The sequence below is a fragment of the Notechis scutatus genome, chromosome 1, assembly GCF_049901735.1.
Source record: "Notechis scutatus isolate UNSWTSFEM ecotype Mainland chromosome 1, rNotScu1.2, whole genome shotgun sequence".
Lineage (NCBI taxonomy): Eukaryota > Metazoa > Chordata > Lepidosauria > Squamata > Elapidae > Notechis > Notechis scutatus.
Genome location: NC_142009.1, coordinates 105,614,598 through 105,637,420, shown reverse-complemented (window position 1 = coordinate 105,637,420; position 22,823 = coordinate 105,614,598). Strand labels below are relative to the sequence as shown.

The window sequence follows — 22,823 nt, the reverse complement described above, 5'->3', positions numbered from 1 at the left end:
CTGAATTGCAAAGTAGAACTATAAACACTAACAAGATGAAAAAGCAGGTACAGGATGTTTCTCTTCAAAGTAACCTGTGATATTTAACGTCAGTGCCTTTAAAAAAAAAAAAAAAGAGTCTGTTGATGTATTAATACCTCAGACCTAGGTGTTTTTATGAATCAGACCAAAAGACCTCCTAGATTCTAGAACATTCCATTTTTAGCAGTGGACAATATTTTGCAAGACTTTTTGGAAGACCTTTTTTTGGTTTATGAAAACATCTGGCTTTTTGAGCAATATGTAGTGGTTGTCAAGGTGAGTGGGCAGTCCCAAACTGCTAGCACAAAACCTCTTTGAAAGCCAAATTGGGGAAGTTAAAGGCAGAAACATCGTTTGAATATACAGGATAGTTTAATGTTTTGACGAAACAGCCAAAGGAGAGTAAAATAAATAATTTACATTCATACTGAGCCTTGCCGATACAAATAATGCCTGTTCTTCCCACCTGCACATCAGGTAGGCAGTTTGTGTGCTTTAATGAACCTAGCAATTATGATTTGTAAACCACGGCTTATTCAATAAAACAAGCTGACTTAGTCTGAACCCAGCCATATATCTCTCTGGATGACTTCTAAACTCCTAAACTCATCTCCTTATCTGAAGAAGGCTCTGGATATGCAAAGAAAGGGCAGTGTCTGCTTCTTTGCTGCCCATGGTATAAAAGTTGCTTTGACTGAAAAATAGTTACTAGGAAAGTAGCCTTGATGAGCACTGAGACTATGAGAGATCTTAGGAACAATCAACAGGCAGAAGTCATATCTCTCAGTCCTGTTTTTGACATTTACAGGTAAAAGTGGCTTTATCTTGGACTTTCAATACTGCATAGGGCATGGTCAAAATACGTGTTAAAATTGATATAACAAAACACACAGAAAAAAAGTATCTATCTATCTATCTATCTATCTATCTATCTATCTATCTATCTATCTATCTATCCACACAGACGAACCCAATACACAGGGCTGATGATGGCAGAGGAGATTCTGCCGAAACGTTGCTACAACTTTAAAAGCACAACTATAATGACATGGGAAAATACCCGAACAAAGCTGAATACCATACATATAAATACCCGCGAAAACATACATACATTACATACATACATACATACATACATACATATACATATATATATATATATATATATATATATATATATATATATATATATATATATGATTTTCATGTGTAGTTCTAGAGATTTCATAGAGTGTATGTCCAGATGTCCAGACATCTGGAAATTAGCCCTCACCAACAAACGAGTCCCAGCCACAAAAACCAACACCAGACCCAAAACAACATGAGACACCACCGCCAATCCCCCTCATTTTTCTTAATGAGGTTCACTGTATTTCAGGGCAGCGTGTCTGTAAGCTCAGAAGTAGAGGATGACTTTTTCTTTAAAATATCATAAACATACTATTTTTTTAATCAAAGTGTTAGAAAATGTAAGAATTGAAAGTATTAATTGAGATTAATATTAATAATATGCCACATTTTCTCCCTTGTGAGAACGTGTTCCTTAAGTCTGCTGATATTCAGTTTCTGCTATTTTTTGACTTCATAATTGTATTTGGAAACTGCTATGCTGTTAATACATGACTAAATTCAGATTCTTGCCAATCTGTAGTTTAGTGTAAATTAACTGGTCATACATGAACAAACTGGAACAGGCTTCAGTCTTTCTGCATTTATATGCCAGAAGGACTATGAAAACACCCACTTTTTAAATCTCAATTCTGTCCATCAAATTCTGATATGGAATATTTTTTTATAAGGGCTTGTCAGAGCAGCAGTTCCATGTTTGTTTCTTTTAGTCATAGTTATAGCTAAGTACAGTTACTTAAATTAAAATTACGAATCTCTGATAGGTGAGAGTTTTTTAATCTTTCTCTAGGTTTCATAGAAAAAAATGGAATATAAGAGGCCAAAGCTGACAGTGGCTTGACATAATTAGTCATGGAGTTCCAAATAATTATATAGGAAATGATGACTGAATGTGGCTGCTAGATATATTTATAAATGTTTATTTGCCCATGACTACATTTTTTTTTGCAACAACTTAACAGCTAAGTTATTATGATCACTAAAAACTAGTGTTTTCATATCAAACCCATTGATTTAAGGTTTTCTTCAGTATGTGTAATTTAATTTAAAAGCTATTAATCTATGTTTATTAAAAAATTATCATGGTCTAAAATACAAATGAAGCCTACATCTTGGATTTGTAAAGAAGAAGCCCAGAAAAATTTATAATAACATCCACTCTATACTTCTGTGGCTACTTCTTTAAATAACAAAATCCTTGAAACTATAGTCTGTGTAGCAAATACTGCCCTCTGATGGTAGCAACAACTTTTTAATATAATTATGCTTGAGCAGAGATTACTGTTTCCCATTAAGAATAGAGTGGACTTACTGATGCAGACTTAGTAATGATCTTAAGAACGAGGAAACCAATGCCTGTTTGTTTCCTTTTTTCCATTTATAGACGCTTCTTCTAACAATACTACTCTAAGAAAGTGTACAGTTTTTTAAAAAACAACAGCACAAACATTAGACATGCACCTATCCATATGTGTGTGTATGTATATATACTGTATGTGTGTGTGTGTGTGTGTGTGTGTGTGTGTGTGTGTGTGTGTGTATATATATATATATATATATATATTATATATATATATATATATATATTATATATATACACACACACACACGCATACATACATACATACGATGGTTGCTTATGGAGGAGAGAATTAGCTAATAGTAGCCAATATCAGCTCCAACCAAATGTAAGCTCCTCCTCAGCAGATAAGGTTGTTGTTTTTTAATTCATGCCTGTCAGCCATCTATCAGGGATGCTTTAATCTGGATTCCTAAATTGTGCAGGAAATTGGACTTTGGGCTGAATGAATCCCTCCAAGGTTATGATTCTAAAATAAGACATGCATACGTTATAAGTGAAGGTTGTAAATCTGAGTTCTACATTTTATTGATTTGTTTGCTCTTTTATTGGTATTGAGGGGGAATAATCTGAAAACTAAGGGCTTGTTCACCAGCAACCTTAAGAAATGCATCTAGAGCCCTCTAGTTATGCTGGTGCTTAAAGTAAATTTAAAAAATGGATTCTACAATTACAGGAATGTTTTTATCATTGACAATAATTGTGAAATGTTTATGATTGCAAAATCAACACAATTGCCTCCTTCGTTATATTCTCTTTCCAAATGATGATGCTGGAGATGCTTCCTACAAAATTAGTTTGCAATATTCAAATTGCAATATTCAATAACTCTTATTCTTGCCATCTTAACAGAAGTAATCAATTCTAAATAAAATAGAGATCCATTCTAAATAAAATGGAAGAACTTCAGAGTGCTGAAACCAATAATTGCCTTGCCTATTAGAACAATAAGTAAGTCTGGATGTAAATTTTCTTAGCTCTAAATAAATAGCATAGCACAGATTAAAGGAATAGTAGTACTTCCCTCAGTTTTCTGTTCTTTTATAATGATTTGTTAAGCTCATAGTGCTGTTGATGAATAATTCCACTGCAAAGGAGAAGGCTGTCACTTTCTTCAGATGTAAAAACACTCAAAGCTATCACCATCCTAATATGGCACTAATAGAAAGATATCTATTGCTCATTATTTCCAAGAATGCTTTAATATATACCTCTAAAAATAACTTGAACAGAGATAATGACAGTTGTACTTTTGTTAACTTGGCAGTTAAATTGAAAAGGGAATCACTTAGATTGTAGGCTAAAATGGGCTAACTGATGAGGCTGAACTGCCATAAATGAATTTGGAGTTAGCCTAATGTTAATAAAATCCTATTTCTCCATAATAAGGATTATCAGAAGAAATAGCTAAAGCAGACTCTCACATCATCCATCTTTTCTATGGTAGCAAAAAGACAGAAAACCAACTTGTAAATCACAAACGATGCAGGAAAGTTGGCAATTTCTTTTCTCTATTAACATCTAAAAGTTAAAAAGTCATAAAATTAATTTAAGTGTGAAATAGGGGCTGGCTGGTGAGTGCTTACCAATTTTAATCAGAGAATTGCAAGAAAGGACTGGGAAGGATGAGCATAATGATACAAAAGTCTAATATCAATGGAGCATGATTCCCATAATTGTTATCTTTTTAAATAGTACACATACATTCATTTTCTACAGTGTGTTATAGACATATGGATAACAGATAACAGATAATCAGAGTTGGAAGGGACCTTATAGGTCATCTAGTCCAACCCCCGCCCAAGAATGGTGTCAGAAACACCATTTCTGACAAATGGCAGTCCAATCTCTTCTTGAAAGTCTCAAGTGATGGCGCTCCCACAACTTCTGAGGGCAAGCTGTTCCATTGGTTGGTTGTTCTTGGTTTGGCTTGGGAACCTGTCAAATTCCAAACATTAGTAAACTAAAACTCACTATGTTAGTCGATGTAGCTATTGCTGGGTAAGGTTGCTGGCTTTATAATTTTGTCACATCAAAAGGGCCACAGTTGTTGGTCTCTCCAATGATTATAAGAAGGTGAAACAATGTGTCGTGCAATCTCCTCTGAAACTTGAATTGGAAATTAACATTCAAAGAAGGTACCTGAATTGCACTGAGTATTCAGGTCAAACACATTGGCTATTTACAGAGCATTACATGACTTAAGAAACATTTTCTTAAATGTATGCTATTAAAAGAGAACAGCATGTTCTTCAAAGAGGTGATATTTTCATAAAGGCACACATTTTCATAACGGCACACCACCATTACAAGCTCTATGCAGCCTACAATACTGGGCTAATCCTTCAAAGAAAACAAGTTCTGGATTCCAGATAGGTTCAGTAATTTGTCTGGCTCTTTCAAGAAAATTGCAATGTTTTTCAAGAACATATACCCAGAGAATATACAATTATACAGATTTTCCACAACTGCTGAATAAGGATAGTTTCAGTATATTCACAGCACTATGAAGAGTCAAAGCATCAGTATTCTAGATTCAAACCCTTTTTGCTGTCAGTTAAAAATTCTCTGGGAGTGTAATTGAGAAGGACACCTGGCTAAAATTTTGGAATCTGCTTGACTCTGCCCCTTTGTTGATGCAGCCTAGGATTGTGTTGGCTTTTTTGGCAGTTGCAGCACATGGCTGGCTCATATTTAAATGCTTGTCCACTAGGACTCCTAGATCCCTCTTGCCAGTTACTGTTGTTGAGCCAAGTTCCACCTATTCTATACCTGTCCATTTTTTCTTGCCTAAGTGTAAGTCCTTACTTTTCTCTACATTTTAATTTCATTTTGTTAGCTACGGCTCAGTATTCGTGTCTGCTGAGATCTGTCTGAATCTTGGGCCTGTATTCTGGGGTGTTAGCTATTCTGGCCAGCTTGGTACTGTTTGCAAATTTGATTAATTCCCCCTCTGGGCACACTTTGTCAGTAATAGGAGGAAGAAGATGATGAAGGTCAGCCATGGGTGACTGGGCCAGTGGAGCACAGGGCTGTGGGAATGTCTGAGGCTTTAACCTATGGCATTTGGGTGACTGGCCGCAGCACAGGTCTTCAGACAGCACTGAGTGAGTCTAGAGCTGAAGCAATGGCCCATGGGTGATAGCAGCCGGCTGACACTGCTGAAGGCCCTGGACCTCTAATTCAACTGTGAAACTGCCAACAAGTGCCACACTGTGTAGGGCAGCCAAAAGGGCAGAAATGGTGAGGGAGTTGAAACTGACTGGCAGTTGTAATGGTGATCTGGTTTCCAGGCAGCCAAATGTTTATCATATCATCATGGGCTGCTGCAACAGCCTTCAGGGACCAGACATACCTTTGGTTCATTGCTGCCACCACTTCAACAGTCACTAAACGAATAGTCATTAACCAAGGATGACCTGTTAACCGAGGATTTTTACCTTTTGCTTCAGAAACAGTTGTAAAAGGCAAGCTGTATTAGTCCAGGATGATCCAAATAAAAAAAGATTCTGGTGATGTAAATGATGTTTTGCTATCCTTACGCCTTCATTTTTCTTTCAGCCTTATCCTACTTTATTGCAGTATAGATATGGGGAATAAAGGAAAAACATGCTTTTAATCAATTTTAATCTAATTGATGTGCATCAATCAGAACAAATGTGCACGTTTATTCAAATCCATATATTTAATTTCCCCCCTCCTTTTCTGAGGAGGAAGCAAAATGGAAAACCATTTGATTGATTAGGACAAGAAAAGCAAATTTAAACAGAAAACAGCATTTTTGTTGCCTTTTGAAACATAGCTGTCAATCTATTGATTTCTTGCTTCTTAATTCCCATTTCAGCCTCTTGGAGCCAGTGATTATTTGGAAATATCCAAGAATTTTGACTTGGTTTTTGTTCATAATATACCTCTCTTTACAATGGCAAAAAGAACCCAAGCTCGACGCTTCATCACTCTCATTGATACTTTTTATGAAAAAAAGGTAAGCATTTGTTTTTGCAGGTTCTTATGAGATGAATGCATCTTGAATTATCTTGGAAATGCTGAATGTTAATTAATTAATTAATACCTGGCAAAATGCATCAGCATATATTCATTGATCACACTGCATTACCATGTGAGCTATTAAAGCCTTGACTATTAAGATTAATGTGTTGTCTAATTGAATTTAAATTACTGCATTTTCTCCTTTAGCTGCTAGCTGCTATTAAAATTTACAATGGCTCAGCGGGTTAAAGACACTGAGCTTGTCAACTGGAGAGCTGATAGCCCAGGTTTGAGAACTGAGCTTTGCAGAATGGGGTGAGCTCCCAGTACTTGCCCCAGCTCCTGCCCACCTAGCAGTTCTAAAGCATGCAAATGCAAGTAGATAAATAGGTACCACTTTGGTGGGAAGGGATTTACCTTCCTTTCTGGAGAGAGAGAGAGAGAGAGAGAGAGAGAGAGGAGAGGAGAGGAGAGGAGAGGAGAGGAGAGGAGAAGAGAAGAGAAGAGAAGAGAAGAGAAGAGAAGAGAAGAGAAGAGAAGGAGGGAAACAAATATTTCCTTGGTGCTACTGTCATTGTGGCCCATAAGAACTCTTTTTTAACAGTTTTTTTCATGGACATACGATGGGAGAGATCAGTCTATCTCTGTTCCATGTCAGTTTTCTGTTTTTAAGGTGCATTCATAAGGATTATTTTCTTCTGTTTTCAGATGAATCTATGGGTTTTTTTAAAAATGGCTGTGCAAAATTGTGTCTTTAAATGTGTGTCTCTAAATGTATTTTCTCCCAAGATAGTATGTTTAATTATATTTCATTTGAATATATATGCATTTTAATTTTTAATTGCGTGTGAGGTGAGAATTACTTTGAAATGGGGAGATGGTCTGATTATGTTGTTATCCATACATGACCCCGAAAATGCAAATGAGTTCTGTTTAGGTCAGAATAAAATTCCCAACATCCTGGCTTCTATTAATAATTCCCCCTCAGCAGAGAGCAGTGCACAAATATAACCCTTTTCCTATTGAACAAAGTAGGAGCATCTGAAAGGAAGCAAGTAGGCTAACATTTGCTTCTCCGAAATCCAGCAAATGCATCCATAGTGAGACTGCAATTAAAGGAAAAGCTGTTTAATGGCTGTCTTTCAGAGTCTTGACATATTTATTACAATAACTCACAAGAGCTAAGGGAAAGAAACTAACCAACTATTTCCATTCTGAGATAAATCTCATAAGGACAAATAATGTTAGTTGTGTAAAAGAATCCATAATGATACTATTGTCCTCAAGCATTGTCTAATTAGTATTTATTCTTACCTCAAAATTAAAAAAGAGGGTTACCTCTCTGTTTTAAATTAACAAGAATCACCTGCAGCTATATTTAAGACATCTAGATCATTTAGGAAAGTCCCAATCTCTTTGCAAAGGGATTTCTTCTTTCTATGACCCTTCCTGGAAGGACAGCAGAATAGTATGTCACATACTGTAGTCATTCCATAAGTACTGAAGAAAAGTGCTTTCCAAAGAGTGTAGTGTTGTTATTAGCCTGCTGCAATTTTTCAAAGGTTAAATCTGAAAAGATTTCCTTGACTTGCACATTAGAAAAAAAAATGCAATTGCTCTGCATCTCTATCCTGCCGACAAAGTATTTTGTCAGGAAGTTTTGGTTTAATTGACTGAAAAATGCTGCACCTGTAAGATGTCATACCAAAATGGGTAGTAGAATGAAGCAGGCCTTAAAGAATCTACGAAACCCTCCTGAGGAGATTCTGAGGAGATCTGGTTTGCTTTCCAGTGTTTTGGAGCTCTTGGACAGCTGGATCTAAAAGTTTTCATATTTGAAGGAAACATAATGTCTGGGTGTTTGGCATTACCGAATGAAGGTGTGTGTGTGTGTGTGTGTTGTGTGTGTGTGTGTGTATCTTAGACCTATATTTCAACAGCTGTCCATAGAAGTTGACAGGGACTATGGGTAGCCATCCTACATGCTTCCTTGCTTTCTTGGTTTTATCCCTGGACTGAAAGGTTTTGGAATCCCTCATCTGATTTTTCCTGCATCCTAATAATGTATAAAGCAATTTTAAAAAAAACAAAAACTAAATGAAAACATATTCCTATTTAAATTTGATTTAGTGATGATTTAGAGTCATGGCCTGATATATAAATAAAATAAGTATCCTTTAGATTGAGTTTGAAATAGCAATTCAGTATCTAGGTGTATTTTTGTTTCTTTATTTTAAAAGCTATTACAGAAGTAAGATAAATAATAAAAATATTTTAATATTAAAAGTTACTTGTGACTGAATGGCAGGGCCACCTCTACACTCTTCTGCATTGTTAAGGAGTGTCATAAAATGGATTCTACATACCATCAGAATCAGAAATGTTTATGATTGTTATAAATGAATGCTGGAGATGCTTCACAAAATTAGTTTGCAATATTCAAATTGCAATATTCAATAACTCTTATTCTTGCCATCTTAACAGAAGTAATCAATTCTAAATAAAATAGAGATCCATTCTAAATAAAATGGAAGAACTTCAGAGTGCTGAAACCAATAATTGCCTTGCCTATTAGAACAATAAGTAAGTCTGGATGTAAATTTTCTTAGCTCTAAATAAATAGCATAGCACAGATTAAAGGAATAGTAGTACTTCCCTCAGTTTTCTGTTCTTTTATAATGATTTGTTAAGCTCATAGTGCTGTTGATGAATAATTCCACTGCAAAGGAGAAGGCTGTCACTTTCTTCAGATGTAAAAACACTCAAAGCTATCACCATCCTAATATGGCACTAATAGAAAGATATCTATTGCTCATTATTTCCAAGAATGCTTTAATATATACCTCTAAAAATAACTTGAACAGAGATAATGACAGTTGTACTTTTGTTAACTTGGCAGTTAAATTGAAAAGGGAATCACTTAGATTGTAGGCTAAATGGGCTAACTGATGAGGCTGAACTGCCATAAATGAATTTGGAGTTAGCCTAATGTTAATAAAATCCTATTTCTCCATAATAAGGATTATCAGAAGAAATAGCTACAGCAGACTCTCACATCATCCATCTTTTCTATGGTAGCAAAAGACAGAAAACCAACTTGTAAATCACAAACGATGCAGGAAAGTTGGCAATTTCTTTTCTCTATTAACATCTAAAAGTTAAAAAGTCATAAAATTAATTTAAGTGTGAAATAGGGGCTGGCTGGTGAGTGCTTACCAATTTTAATCAGAGAATTGCAAGAAAGGACTGGGAAGGATGAGCATAATGATACAAAAGTCTAATATCAATGGAGCATGATTCCCATAATTGTTATCTTTTAAATAGTACACATACATTCATTTTCTACAGTGTGTTATAGACATATGGATAACAGATAACAGATAATCAGAGTTGGAAGGGACCTTATAGGTCATCTAGTCCAACCCCCGCCCAAGAATGGTGTCAGAAACACCATTTCTGACAAATGGCAGTCCAATCTCTTCTTGAAAGTCTCAAGTGATGGCGCTCCCACAACTTCTGAGGGCAAGCTGTTCCATTGGTTGGTTGTTCTTGGTTTGGCTTGGGAACCTGTCAAATTCCAAACATTAGTAAACTAAAACTCACTATGTTAGTCGATGTAGCTATTGCTGGGTAAGGTTGCTGGCTTTATAATTTTGTCACATCAAAAGGGCCACAGTTGTTGGTCTCTCCAATGATTATAAGAAGGTGAAACAATGTGTCGTGCAATCTCCTCTGAAACTTGAATTGGAAATTAACATTCAAAGAAGGTACCTGAATTGCACTGAGTATTCAGGTCAAACACATTGGCTATTTACAGAGCATTACATGACTTAAGAAACATTTTCTTAAATGTATGCTATTAAAAGAGAACAGCATGTTCTTCAAAGAGGTGATATTTTCATAAAGGCACACATTTTCATAACGGCACACCACCATTACAAGCTCTATGCAGCCTACAATACTGGGCTAATCCTTCAAAGAAAACAAGTTCTGGATTCCAGATAGGTTCAGTAATTTGTCTGGCTCTTTCAAGAAAATTGCAATGTTTTTCAAGAACATATACCCAGAGAATATACAATTATACAGATTTTCCACAACTGCTGAATAAGGATAGTTTCAGTATATTCACAGCACTATGAAGAGTCAAAGCATCAGTATTCTAGATTCAAACCCTTTTTGCTGTCAGTTAAAAATTCTCTGGGAGTGTAATTGAGAAGGACACCTGGCTAAAATTTTGGAATCTGCTTGACTCTGCCCCTTTGTTGATGCAGCCTAGGATTGTGTTGGCTTTTTGGCAGTTGCAGCACATGGCTGGCTCATATTTAAATGCTTGTCCACTAGGACTCCTAGATCCCTCTTGCCAGTTACTGTTGTTGAGCCAAGTTCCACCTATTCTATACCTGTCCATTTTTTCTTGCCTAAGTGTAAGTCCTTACTTTTCTCTACATTTTAATTTCATTTTGTTAGCTACGGCTCAGTATTCGTGTCTGTTGAGATCTGTCTGAATCTTGGGCCTGTATTCTGGGGTGTTAGCTATTCTGGCCAGCTTGGTACTGTTTGCAGATTTGATTAATTCCCCCTCTGGGCACACTTTGTCAGTAATAGGAGGAAGAAGATGATGAAGGTCAGCCATGGGTGACTGGGCCAGTGGAGCACAGGGCTGTGGGAATGTCTGAGGCTTTAACCTATGGCATTTGGGTGACTGGCCGCAGCACAGGTCTTCAGACAGCACTGAGTGAGTCTAGAGCTGAAGCAATGGCCCATGGGTGATAGCAGCCGGCTGACACTGCTGAAGGCCCTGGACCTCTAATTCAACTGTGAAACTGCCAACAAGTGCCACACTGTGTAGGGCAGCCAAAAGGGCAGAGATGGTGAGGGGAGTTGAAACTGACTGGCAGTTGTAATGGTGATCTGGTTTCCAGGCAGCCAAATGTTTATCATATCATCATGGGCTGCTGCAACAGCCTTCAGGGACCAGACATACCTTTGGTTCATTGCTGCCACCACTTCAACAGTCACTAAACGAATAGTCATTAACCAAGGATGACCTGTTAACCGAGGATTTTTACCTTTTGCTTCAGAAACAGTTGTAAAAGGCAAGCTGTATTAGTCCAGGATGATCCAAATAAAAAAAGATTCTGGTGATGTAAATGATGTTTTGCTATCCTTACGCCTTCATTTTTCTTTCAGCCTTATCCTACTTTATTGCAGTATAGATATGGGGAATAAAGGAAAAACATGCTTTTAATCAATTTTAATCTAATTGATGTGCATCAATCAGAACAAATGTGCACGTTTATTCAAATCCATATATTTAATTTCCCCCTCCTTTTCTGAGGAGGAAGCAAAATGGAAAACCATTTGATTGATTAGGACAAGAAAAGCAAATTTAAACAGAAAACAGCATTTTTGTTGCCTTTTGAAACGTAGCTGTCAATCTATTGATTTCTTGCTTCTTAATTCTCATTTCAGCCTCTTGGAGCCAGTGATTATTTGGAAATATCCAAGAATTTTGACTTGGTTTTTGTTCATAATATACCTCTCTTTACAATGGCAAAAAGAACCCAAGCTCGACGCTTCATCACTCTCATTGATACTTTTTATGAAAAAAAGGTAAGCATTTGTTTTTGCAGGTTCTTATGAGATGAATGCATCTTGAATTATCTTGGAAATGCTGAATGTTAATTAATTAATTAATACCTGGCAAAATGCATCAGCATATATTCATTGATCACACTGCATTACCATGTGAGCTATTAAAGCCTTGACTATTAAGATTAATGTGTTGTCTAATTGAATTTAAATTACTGCATTTTCTCCTTTAGCTGCTAGCTGCTATTAAAATTTACAATGGCTCAGCGGGTTAAAGACACTGAGCTTGTCAACTGGAGAGCTGATAGCCCAGGTTTGAGAACTGAGCTTTGCAGAATGGGGTGAGCTCCCAGTACTTGCCCCAGCTCCTGCCCACCTAGCAGTTCTAAAGCATGCAAATGCAAGTAGATAAATAGGTACCACTTTGGTGGGAAGGGATTTACCTTCCTTTCTGGAGAGAGAGAGAGAGAGAGAGAGAGAGAGAGAGGAGAGGAGAGGAGAGGAGAGGAGAAGAGAAGAGAAGAGAAGAGAAGAGAAGAGAAGAGAAGAGAAGAGAAGGAGGGAAACAAATATTTCCTTGGTGCTACTGTCATTGTGGCCCATAAGAACTCTTTTTTAACAGTTTTTTTCATGGACATACGATGGGAGAGATCAGTCTATCTCTGTTCCATGTCAGTTTTCTGTTTTTAAGGTGCATTCATAAGGATTATTTTCTTCTGTTTTCAGATGAATCTATGGGTTTTTTTAAAAAATGGCTGTGCAAAATTGTGTCTTTAAATGTGTGTCTCTAAATGTATTTTCTCCCAAGATAGTATGTTTAATTATATTTCATTTGAATATATATGCATTTTAATTTTTAATTGCGTGTGAGGTGAGAATTACTTTGAAATGGGGAGATGGTCTGATTATGTTGTTATCCATACATGACCCCCGAAAATGCAAATGAGTTCTGTTTAGGTCAGAATAAAATTCCCAACATCCTGGCTTCTATTAATAATTCCCCCTCAGCAGACAGCAGTGCACAAATATAACCCTTTTCCTATTGAACAAAGTAGGAGCATCTGAAAGGAAGCAAGTAGGCTAACATTTGCTTCTCCGAAATCCAGCAAATGCATCCATAGTGAGACTGCAATTAAAGGAAAAGCTGTTTAATGACTGTCTTTCAGAGTCTTGACATATTTATTACAATAACTCACAAGAGCTAAGGGAAAGAAACTAACCAACTATTTCCATTCTGAGATAAATCTCATAAGGACAAATAATGTTAGTTGTGTAAAAGAATCCATAATGATACTATTGTCCTCAAGCATTGTCTAATTAGCATTTATTCTTACCTCAAAATTAAAAAAGAGGGTTACCTCTCTGTTTTAAATTAACAAGAATCACCTGCAGCTATATTTAAGACATCTAGATCATTTAGGAAAGTCCCAATCTCTTTGCAAAGGGATTTCTTCTTTCTATGACCCTTCCTGGAAGGACAGCAGAATAGTATGTCACATACTGTAGTCATTCCAGAAGTACTGAAGAAAAGTGCTTTCCAAAGAGTGTAGTGTTGTTATTAGCCTGCTGCAATTTTTCAAAGGTTAAATCTGAAAAGATTTCCTTGACTTGCACATTAGAAAAAAAATGCAATTGCTCTGCATCTCTATCCTGCCGACAAAGTATTTTGTCAGGAAGTTTTGGTTTAATTGACTGAAAAATGCTGCACCTGTAAGATGTCATACCAAAATGGGTAGTAGAATGAAGCAGGCCTTAAAGAATCTACAAAACCCTCCTGAGGAGATTCTGAGGAGATCTGGTTTGCTTTCCAGTGTTTTGGAGCTCTTGGACAGCTGGATCTAAAAGTTTTCATATTTGAAGGAAACATAATGTCTGGGTGTTTGGCATTACCGAATGAAGGTGTGTGTGTGTGTGTGTGTGTGTGTGTGTGTGTCTTAGATCTATATTTCAACAGCTGTCCATAGAAGTTGACAGGGACTATGGGTAGCCATCCTACATGCTTCCTTGCTTTCTTGGTTTTATCCCTGGACTGAAAGGTTTTGGAATCCCTCATCTGATTTTTCCTGCATCCTAATAATGTATAAAGCAAAATTTTTTTTTAAAAAAAAAAAAACTAAATGAAAACATATTCCTATTTAAATTTGATTTAGTGATGATTTAGAGTCATGGCCTGATATATAAATAAAATAAGTATCCTTTAGATTGAGTTTGAAATAGCAATTCAGTATCTAGGTGTATTTTTGTTTCTTTATTTTAAAAGCTATTACAGAAGTAAGATAAATAATAAAAATATTTTAATATTAAAAGTTACTTGTGACTGAATGGCAGGGCCACCTCTACACTCTTCTGCATTGTTAAGGAGTGTCATGCATACCATCAGAATCAGAAAGCAGTTGTTATAAATGAACTTTCAAAAGTATTCCGCTTAAAAACAAAAGAAAATAAAGAGGGTTGAGAGATGCAATGGAGAAATAAGAACTCTTAAGTGATGAACTTCAGTCATTTTTCTTTGTTCCAGGTGCGTCTTATTTGCTCTGCATCAGCTCCCCTCCAGAGTATATTTATTCAAGCGGATCATGATAGTGGACTGGATGAGAAAAGGGTATTGATGGATGATTTGGAGTTGAGCCAGGTAAGCACTATGAACATCCTTTGCTGCAAGAGAACATAATTGTTTGGGTCTACGTGCCGGCATTATTATAAAACGAAAAAACATTTAGAGGGTCATTCTGTAGCTTTCCTGTAGGTTCAGTGTAGCATTTTTTCTTCTGCCGTAATTTAAGGTAAGGTTATTTATTCATGGATTAGGATCCATAAATGTCCACAAATCTAAGAATATATTTCTAATGCATTGAAAAAAATATTGGGTCAACTGTTACAAGTTCCTCAAGTGCAATTCGTTGTACTTGTTTTACTCAAGACATTCAGCTGTGTATCAGTTTGAAGCTCTGTTAGAATAAGGAGCATCTATAAGTGTCTTTTTTCTTTAGATTCACATGGAAGAGAGCTGATACACAACATCTCCTACAATATGCGTACAAAACAAAAACCCACCGCAGTCGTTCATAAATATTCATTAATGCGCAATATCTTTTTGTGAATCCTTTATCATTCCCTCCCCGCCCCCCAGTTATTTATTGCAGAGTGAGCATTCTTGAGTTAACTGCTGCATATGAAAAATTACTACTAGCATTTCCCAATGAAAATAGATTTCATGGACAGTAAGTACTACATTTGCTAAGCTGCTGAAAGGTTACAAAAGGATTGTTCCTGTCACTCACCTGTGCCTTTCTTGGTAAAGGTCATCAGGGCTGCAGAACTCCAAAAACGATACCTATACAGGTGGCTTTCTTCAAGAGAGCCTGGACCCTTATCTCTATAAAGCCTTATGCTGACTTTGCACCCAAATCCTGGAGTTTGTGGGTGCCATCAAGCTATTGAATCTAACCCTTTGCTCAGAGGAGGAATTCAAATGGAAACGTTCCCAACCAATGGCTGTCCAGCCTCCATTTGAAATCTCCAGGGATTTGTGGAGGAAAAATATTTTTCCCCCTGAAAAACAAAGGTAGGTCAAATTGCTTTGATATATGTTTTTGAAACATTGATATGATAAAAGCGCCAGACTTACTAGCTCAGAGGATTTTTAGTAACTTATTGTCAAAAATTGACTCTGTATCATTTACAGTAGAACCAATGTAATCAATGTACATTTCAATTTAAGCAAAGCTATTTCTAATCAAGGTTGATAACTGCTAAAGAAAGGTTCAGATTTATTCTTAGATATTATCTAATTACTTCGGATATTAATGTTTAAAATATTTGCATGTCTCCTTAAGATCTCATCTCCCTTCATATGCTATATCCAATGTTTTTGTTTATTTTCCAATGTAATTTTAAATGTTTTATCTTGATGTTTTGCTGATTTAATGAAAATGCAAAAAGACAAAAAGGCTCAGACCCTATTGCTAATTAGGGCTGTGTTCCAATTTGGTGGGGACTTTAACCCTGACACGGAATAAGGCAATGCTGAATACTTTCCACACAGGACAAAGGCATTTAAGATGCCCTTAAAATCCTTCATGTGTCTCCATTTCTATATGTACTTCACTCACTCAGTTCACTGGAAAGGACAGGGTAACAAACTCAAAAGGGGACTTTTCCCTCCAGAAAGTACCATATGGCATATGTTCTGCAACACCTTGGTCAAGCATCAGATTTGGAAGGTCAAGCATCAGATTTGAAACAGGTTCATCGCCAGACGATCTCTTCTGACAATTTGCCCCAATCCCAGCAGGTTTGGAGCAGGCTTTGAGTTCATGAGAATGGAGAGAGCAATGGATGTATATTCACTGACACAAGCAATCTTTGTCCACTGTTGTCCAGGTCCTCTTTTATAAAGTTGCTTATGTGGCAGGGTTATTGCCTGCACGCCAACTGTTCTGTTTTTCTAACTTCCTCATTCCCTTCCTCACTTGTTCTTACTTCAGCTTATATTCTTCATCTCTTACTACCGTTCCCTCAAAATGTAATACTGGGAATGCAACAAAAATGGTCTGGACAGGTAGTTAAAGAAGTTTTTTTAAAAAAAAAATTAGTACCTGATACCCTCTCCACTGTTTCCTGTGAAATTTGGGATTTGGCCTTTCTAACCATCCTGCTTACCTGACAGGTAATTCCATTACAGTGAAGTGTAAAAAACAAAGACATGGATACATTTTTTTATATTTCTGCCCTCCCCACACTCCATGTTAGGTTTTATTTATTTAGTGTATGGCATCTACAGAGATCCTGCAGCCACAGATATATAACACTGATAAAACACATTATACATACACAAATAAAGCATCAACACATACACATATATAAAGTTTGGGAGTGTTTATAAAATCACGGGAGTTGAAGCTCCGTTGCCTTTTAATGTTTCAGAAACTGGAGTAAGTAGAGATGATATGGATACAAGTGAGGGCTACCCTTTGAGCCAAGGATCCAGTTGCAAAGTGGTTTGGTGGCCTGTGTGTCTTCCTCTTCATTATAGGTTGTCCTCATTTAGTGATCACAATTGGGACTGGCAACTTGATTATTAAGTGAAGTGGTTACTAAGTTCTTTACACACGGTGTAAAGCTCATAAACGTAGGAAGTGATCATAAAGTTGCCTTTTCATCACTCTCTTAGCCGCAAATGGTTGTTAAACAAGCGCGATCTGTACTAAAGAATTCTTTGTCTTGCTGTGCAGTGGAATTTCATTACTGAGGACCCAGGCAAGACGTTTTTTCTGTCTCAAAATTCCTGTATTTTTCTTTTTACGTGTCTCTAGGATTCAGCTGAAGCACTTTCTATGTTCACGGGAGAAGAAGAGATCTTTGCCTTTCAACGGACTATCTCGCGACTTACCGAAATGCAGACAGAGCAATACTGGAAAGATGGGGATCGAAGCAAAAAAAAGTTGCAGCCGGAAGGTTAAAAAGAAAGAGTAACTGAAAAGAAAAAGGGCTTCAAGCTTTTTAACTTGAAACTTTGTATATAATGTTAGTTTTAAAAACTACAGCATTATTTACTGGCCCCCTTTAATGCCAATCTATAGATATAACTTTATTCCGTCTAGCATGAAAACTTTATTGACCAAATAGAAAATTTCCTTTTAACTGATAATGATGACAGGAAAAATAGGTAAAACGTATTTATTATTGGCCATAACGCATTGTTGTTTGAACAAATAAAAGATACAAGGTAGAAACATTAAGTGCATATTTTGAACCTATCAATCGCTGTTCTATTGTTGGAAAATAAAATATACAAATGTATCTGGAGAATCCCTGATTTTTAAAAATCATTTTCTTTTAGGTAGCAATTGAAAATTTCATATACATTCACAAAGTCCCCTGGGTAACACTAATTCCACTTGCCACTTAATACGTAGCGCTTCTGTTTTTCTGCTGCCAGAGTATGTTCAAGTGATACAGATTCCTCTATTATTTATTTGTTCATCATATTTACTGTATAAAGCCACCCATCTCTCAGACAAGTGACTCTGAGTGACATACAATAAAGCTAAAAACAATATATGCAAACAAATACTAACATTATGCTCTCTGCTAGATTTGGTGGAATGGGCAGATGTAATCCAGAGAATGGATGATCCCTCAAATAACCCTCAGATACATATGAATTGGTATCACATTTTTCCTATTCCTTTTCCTCACCCTCCCATACTCTGATACACCGTATCTCTGTTGAAAGACAAAGTTCCCTTTCAAATAATTCTAGCTCATTTAGCTCTTGACAGATTCATTCACTGTCAATGCATTTCCCAGCATTGCTTGACTCCCATGACAAGGAATTGAGCAACACGCTGATACACTCAACTTCAATAGTGGAGAGATGCTACCAGGGTGGGGGTTTTTTTTCACATCTGGAATTTTTATGCCCATGGCCTCCCAACTGGACAAAAACAATACTTACGTTCTATTGAAATATAAGCATTCAAAGCATGACATTCGGAGCAAGCAAATGACAGGAAGGGAAAAAGCGTGATTAGCATGCTGTAGATTGGCATGACATTACAGGTAGTTGCTCCGCAGCTTTGCAACCTCTGAATAAAGCAACTCTTTCTGGGCCCTTTTATACATTCCTGTGGAGCAATCGGTCCAGATCTGGGAGTGTGCAGCTGTTGCAGAAGGCTAACCCAGGCTTAGTACTTTGTGAGAAAAGGTATTTAATTATTGCTATAATTATTGTGATTGCAAATATTGAAAAATTAGGGACACACCTGTAATATGTGAGATTTATGGCAGCCATTGCACAAAACACCTCTATCCCAAAATTAAAATAATGATTTATCTTCATACAGTTATAAAAGGTTTTTTTTTATTTAATGAGTGAAAGTAGTAATATATTACTTTAAAAGTGTTTTTTTTAGAAATCACGGCCTTTAATGTATTATATTTTGGTACTACATTAAACTTACTTAAATATAATTTGGTGTGTATAAATTTAATAACTAAAGAGCAATTTATTTCCCAAATATAGTAACCATCTCAACATTCACCTCAAGCATTCTTGATCCCAATTATCAGAATCTAAAAATATCTGACTCCATTATTTCAAAATTAGTACCTATCTTTTTGTTTCTATTATGTGAGAATTCATGTTGTTTTTTTTAAATAAGGCTTCGGAACAATCTAGGACCTTATTATAACTAAAAACTACATGCAATCATAGTAATCACATCTAGGGCATTGTTGCACCTTAAAATAAGGTTCCAGAATCCAACCTAATCAGATACATGAAGTTTAATTCTAATTTGGTTACAACTGTACAACTTCTGTTTTCATTGCAATACATTGACAGGGCAAGTTCTCTGAAAGTTTCAATATTCTTATTCTATTCATCTTTATTACTTTTTGTTTTTCTTTGTGCTTTAGATTATAAGACTCTTGGAGCAAGGACCCTTTAAAAATAATGTTAATCCCACTCTGCAACTGAATATTAAGCAGCAAGCCATATGGTCAAGTATGGCTCCCTTATCAAGAATGGATGGGAATGGCTTGATCTTTTTGAAGCACATCTTATCTTTCTTCGTTGTTGTTTTTTTTTAATTTTATTGGTTTTTAAAAAACAAATATAAACAAACAAAACATAAAAACATCAAGCTATCTTCCATAGGTGTACATACAGTGTGCTGGTTGGTTTACAAAATGTTTTGTGCTTCCATTTCGTAGTCTTCAATTACAATTACATTGCATATAATCTCATATTTTCAATCAAAAATTAAATACCTTAGTATCATTATTAATCAATCATTTGACTATACTTTTATTCATTCATGTTTTACAAGATAATCATAATTTACTTAGTTTATTTTATAACAGTTCATATTATCATCCCAAAATCATTTTGTAGATATAATAAGAAAGAAGTACATCTTTATATATTTATTATTTTCTAAAAGTCTACATATTTCATTACTGTATTTAATTGTCTAAACATTGATAGAAAAGATCCCAAATTTTATAAAATTGTTTATCCTCTTGTTCTCTAATTTCAAATGTCAATCTACTCATTTCAGCACATTCCAATATTTTCTTAATGATTTCCTCCTGTGATGGTATTTTCTCATTTTTCCAGTTTTTAGTAAATACAATCCTAGCCGCTGTTAATACAATTACAATCAGGTATTTCAAGTCTTTACTATATATTTCAGGTAAAATTCCCAATAAAAATATCTCTGGTTTCAAGTCTATATGTTTTTTTGTCATTTTTTCCAACCACATGTGGATTTTAGTCCAGTATTTTTTAGCATCCGCACAAGTCCACCACATATGATAATATGAGCCAGGTGTCTGATGACATTTCCAACATTTTTCGGATTTATTCTTGAACATTCTTGCTATTCTTGTCGGGGGGAAATGCCACCTGTAAAACATCTTATACAAATTTTCTTTATATGCTGTTGACATTGTGATTTTATAATTTTGAGACCACAATTTTTGCCATTTCTCTAAATCGATCCCATATACAAAATTCTTCCCCCTTCTTGTCTTTCTTCATTGTTAGCAAGTTGCAGTATAAACATTTGAGATGATTGTTGATTTATTGCCAAAAGAATCAAATATATGTTTATATGTAGGATGAACTTAACCTGACTCTGATCTTCTGATATTGGACCGTTTCTTGGACAAAAAAAATAATCTTTATTCAGTCTTGGAGACCTTTTTATCAACATCTTTTGTTTAACTTTGATATTTCATACATTATGAAGAAATAAATGATTCATTTTATACTCTGCTCTTGATAGAGACTAGCAAGAATCCTCTGATTTTGAGGATAAAAAAGATGGTTCAGTCAGGAGTTTGATTTTTATAAAGGTATAGGAATGGAAGAATAATAACCTAAAATATATTAATAATTTATATTATGGTTGTAATTTGAATAAATTAAATTACGCCCAGCATTTTAAAAGATTGTGAAACTATTTAATAGAAGGAGGAATGGTGGCTAATGAGAACTCACATTTTGTTTTGCAAAAGCTCTGAGTCTGTTTCCGTATGGAGATTATTCATAGAACTGCAATGGCTCACTAACTCATGGCCCATGCAACATCCTTTGTTTGAATCTGTTTTTTCTCCCTATTCTTGTTGCATTTTTTCATAGGAGTGAAAGAATCATCTTCCATGTCTCTAAAGTTTAAAATGCCAAAACTTTAAAATGCCAGAATAAAGCCTCCTTCTTGGTTTTGTCATTGGCCAAAAATAAGTCATTGTTGGCACATGTTTCTAACGGGAGCTGACGTACCAGCAGATGGGCCAGGCTCCGTGTCTCTCCACATTCACATAGCATGTTGTCCACTCAGAGCCTCAACATGAGCATGTTGGTTTTACATTTAGCCACTCCAACTCTCAACCTATTCAGGATCCTCCAAATAGTATAAGGGAGGTCAGATCCTTCAGCCATATCCTCCTTTAATGTTATTCCTTACTCAATGGTCTCCTTCCTCCATCTTTTAATTCAATTTTGTTCTTGTGTGCCCTCAAGAATGCTTGCTCGTGCCATAAAGGTGTTCCTAAATCTGAGTCATTACCTTTTTTTCAAAATTAATATTTCAATCAGTGCTAATTACTTTGCTATTTATGTATTTAATTTTTATTCCACCCTTGATAGCTCTAGATGGTGTACATACTTAATGCATAAACCTCTGATTTTCATCACAATGGGATCAGGGGACTGAGAGTGATTGGCCCTAAGTCACCCAGATGGCTTTAAATGTGCCAAAGATATACTTTAGTTGTCAGGATTTGGCTTAGTGTGATGTGTGATACCTGCCAGTATGATTTATAGCTGAAAATTATGTGATTCAAACCACTCTGGCTGGTTCAAACTATGGCTCTGTGAGTCAGCCAATGAGTTTTTCCATATTGTGTCTCTGTAATATAATGATGCTACTTAAAACTAATTTAAAAAAAACATTTGCAATCCTCCACTTTTTAACAAAGTGGTTAATAAAAGTGGTTAATAAAGTGTTTTTAATGATTTTCTGAGTACTTACAAGCATTTACTATTTATTGATCATGCCACATATGATCCCTATGGCTACAGTTAAGCATTGGAGAAAAGGTCCAGCATAAATGTAAACATTAGAAAATGACATTGACATGGATGGCAAAGGCTTATAGGATGTTGCCATCCATGTAGGCTAGCTTCAATATTAAAAGATAATAATGGTCTTTTATTAATTATTTAACAGGAGTATTTTATTTCTTAAGTCTCCTCAGTTCTCCTCAGAAGAGAGCACTTTTCAAATACTTTATTTACTAGTAATCATGTTAGAGATGAATGTGAAATTTGAATTTGTGGCTTTCCAGATGTTGGATTGCAATGTCCGTTCTGTAACCACTGGCTATCCTGACTAGGTCCAAGGAGAGTTGCCTTCTTGCAGCACTCAGAATGGCATAGGTTGCCCACTCCTGCTGTGTCAATGTAGAGTTTTATGCTTTGTTCTCTTTATGGTTTCTGGAGTGCAGTAGAAAAGTACATTTGGGGTTCACTTCCATACCATCCCACTCTGAGAGAAAAATTATAACTTGACATTTTTTTTGGTTACACCAGATTCTTAAATCTGGATGAAAAATAAAATTATGGATAACACTTCAGCCTCCCTGAGGATAAGAATAAATGATGATGAAGATGATGATGATGATGATGATTATTATTATTATTATTATTATTATTATTATT

General features: G+C 35.7%; 1 protein-coding gene across 1 annotated transcript in view; it reads left to right on the top strand.

Annotated features, from left to right (window-relative positions):
* Positions 1 to 17,896, top strand: part of AFG1L (AFG1 like ATPase) — a 65,324-nt gene extending 47,428 nt beyond the window's left edge. The window contains exons 11-13 of the mRNA XM_026666637.2: positions 6,354 to 6,494; positions 14,610 to 14,723; positions 17,407 to 17,896. Of these exons, the coding sequence (XP_026522422.2) occupies positions 6,354 to 6,494; positions 14,610 to 14,723; positions 17,407 to 17,553 (402 nt within the window). The 3' untranslated portion in view covers positions 17,554 to 17,896. The remainder of the gene's footprint in view (positions 1 to 6,353; positions 6,495 to 14,609; positions 14,724 to 17,406) is intronic.
* The last annotated feature ends 4,927 nt before the right edge of the window (positions 17,897 to 22,823 follow it).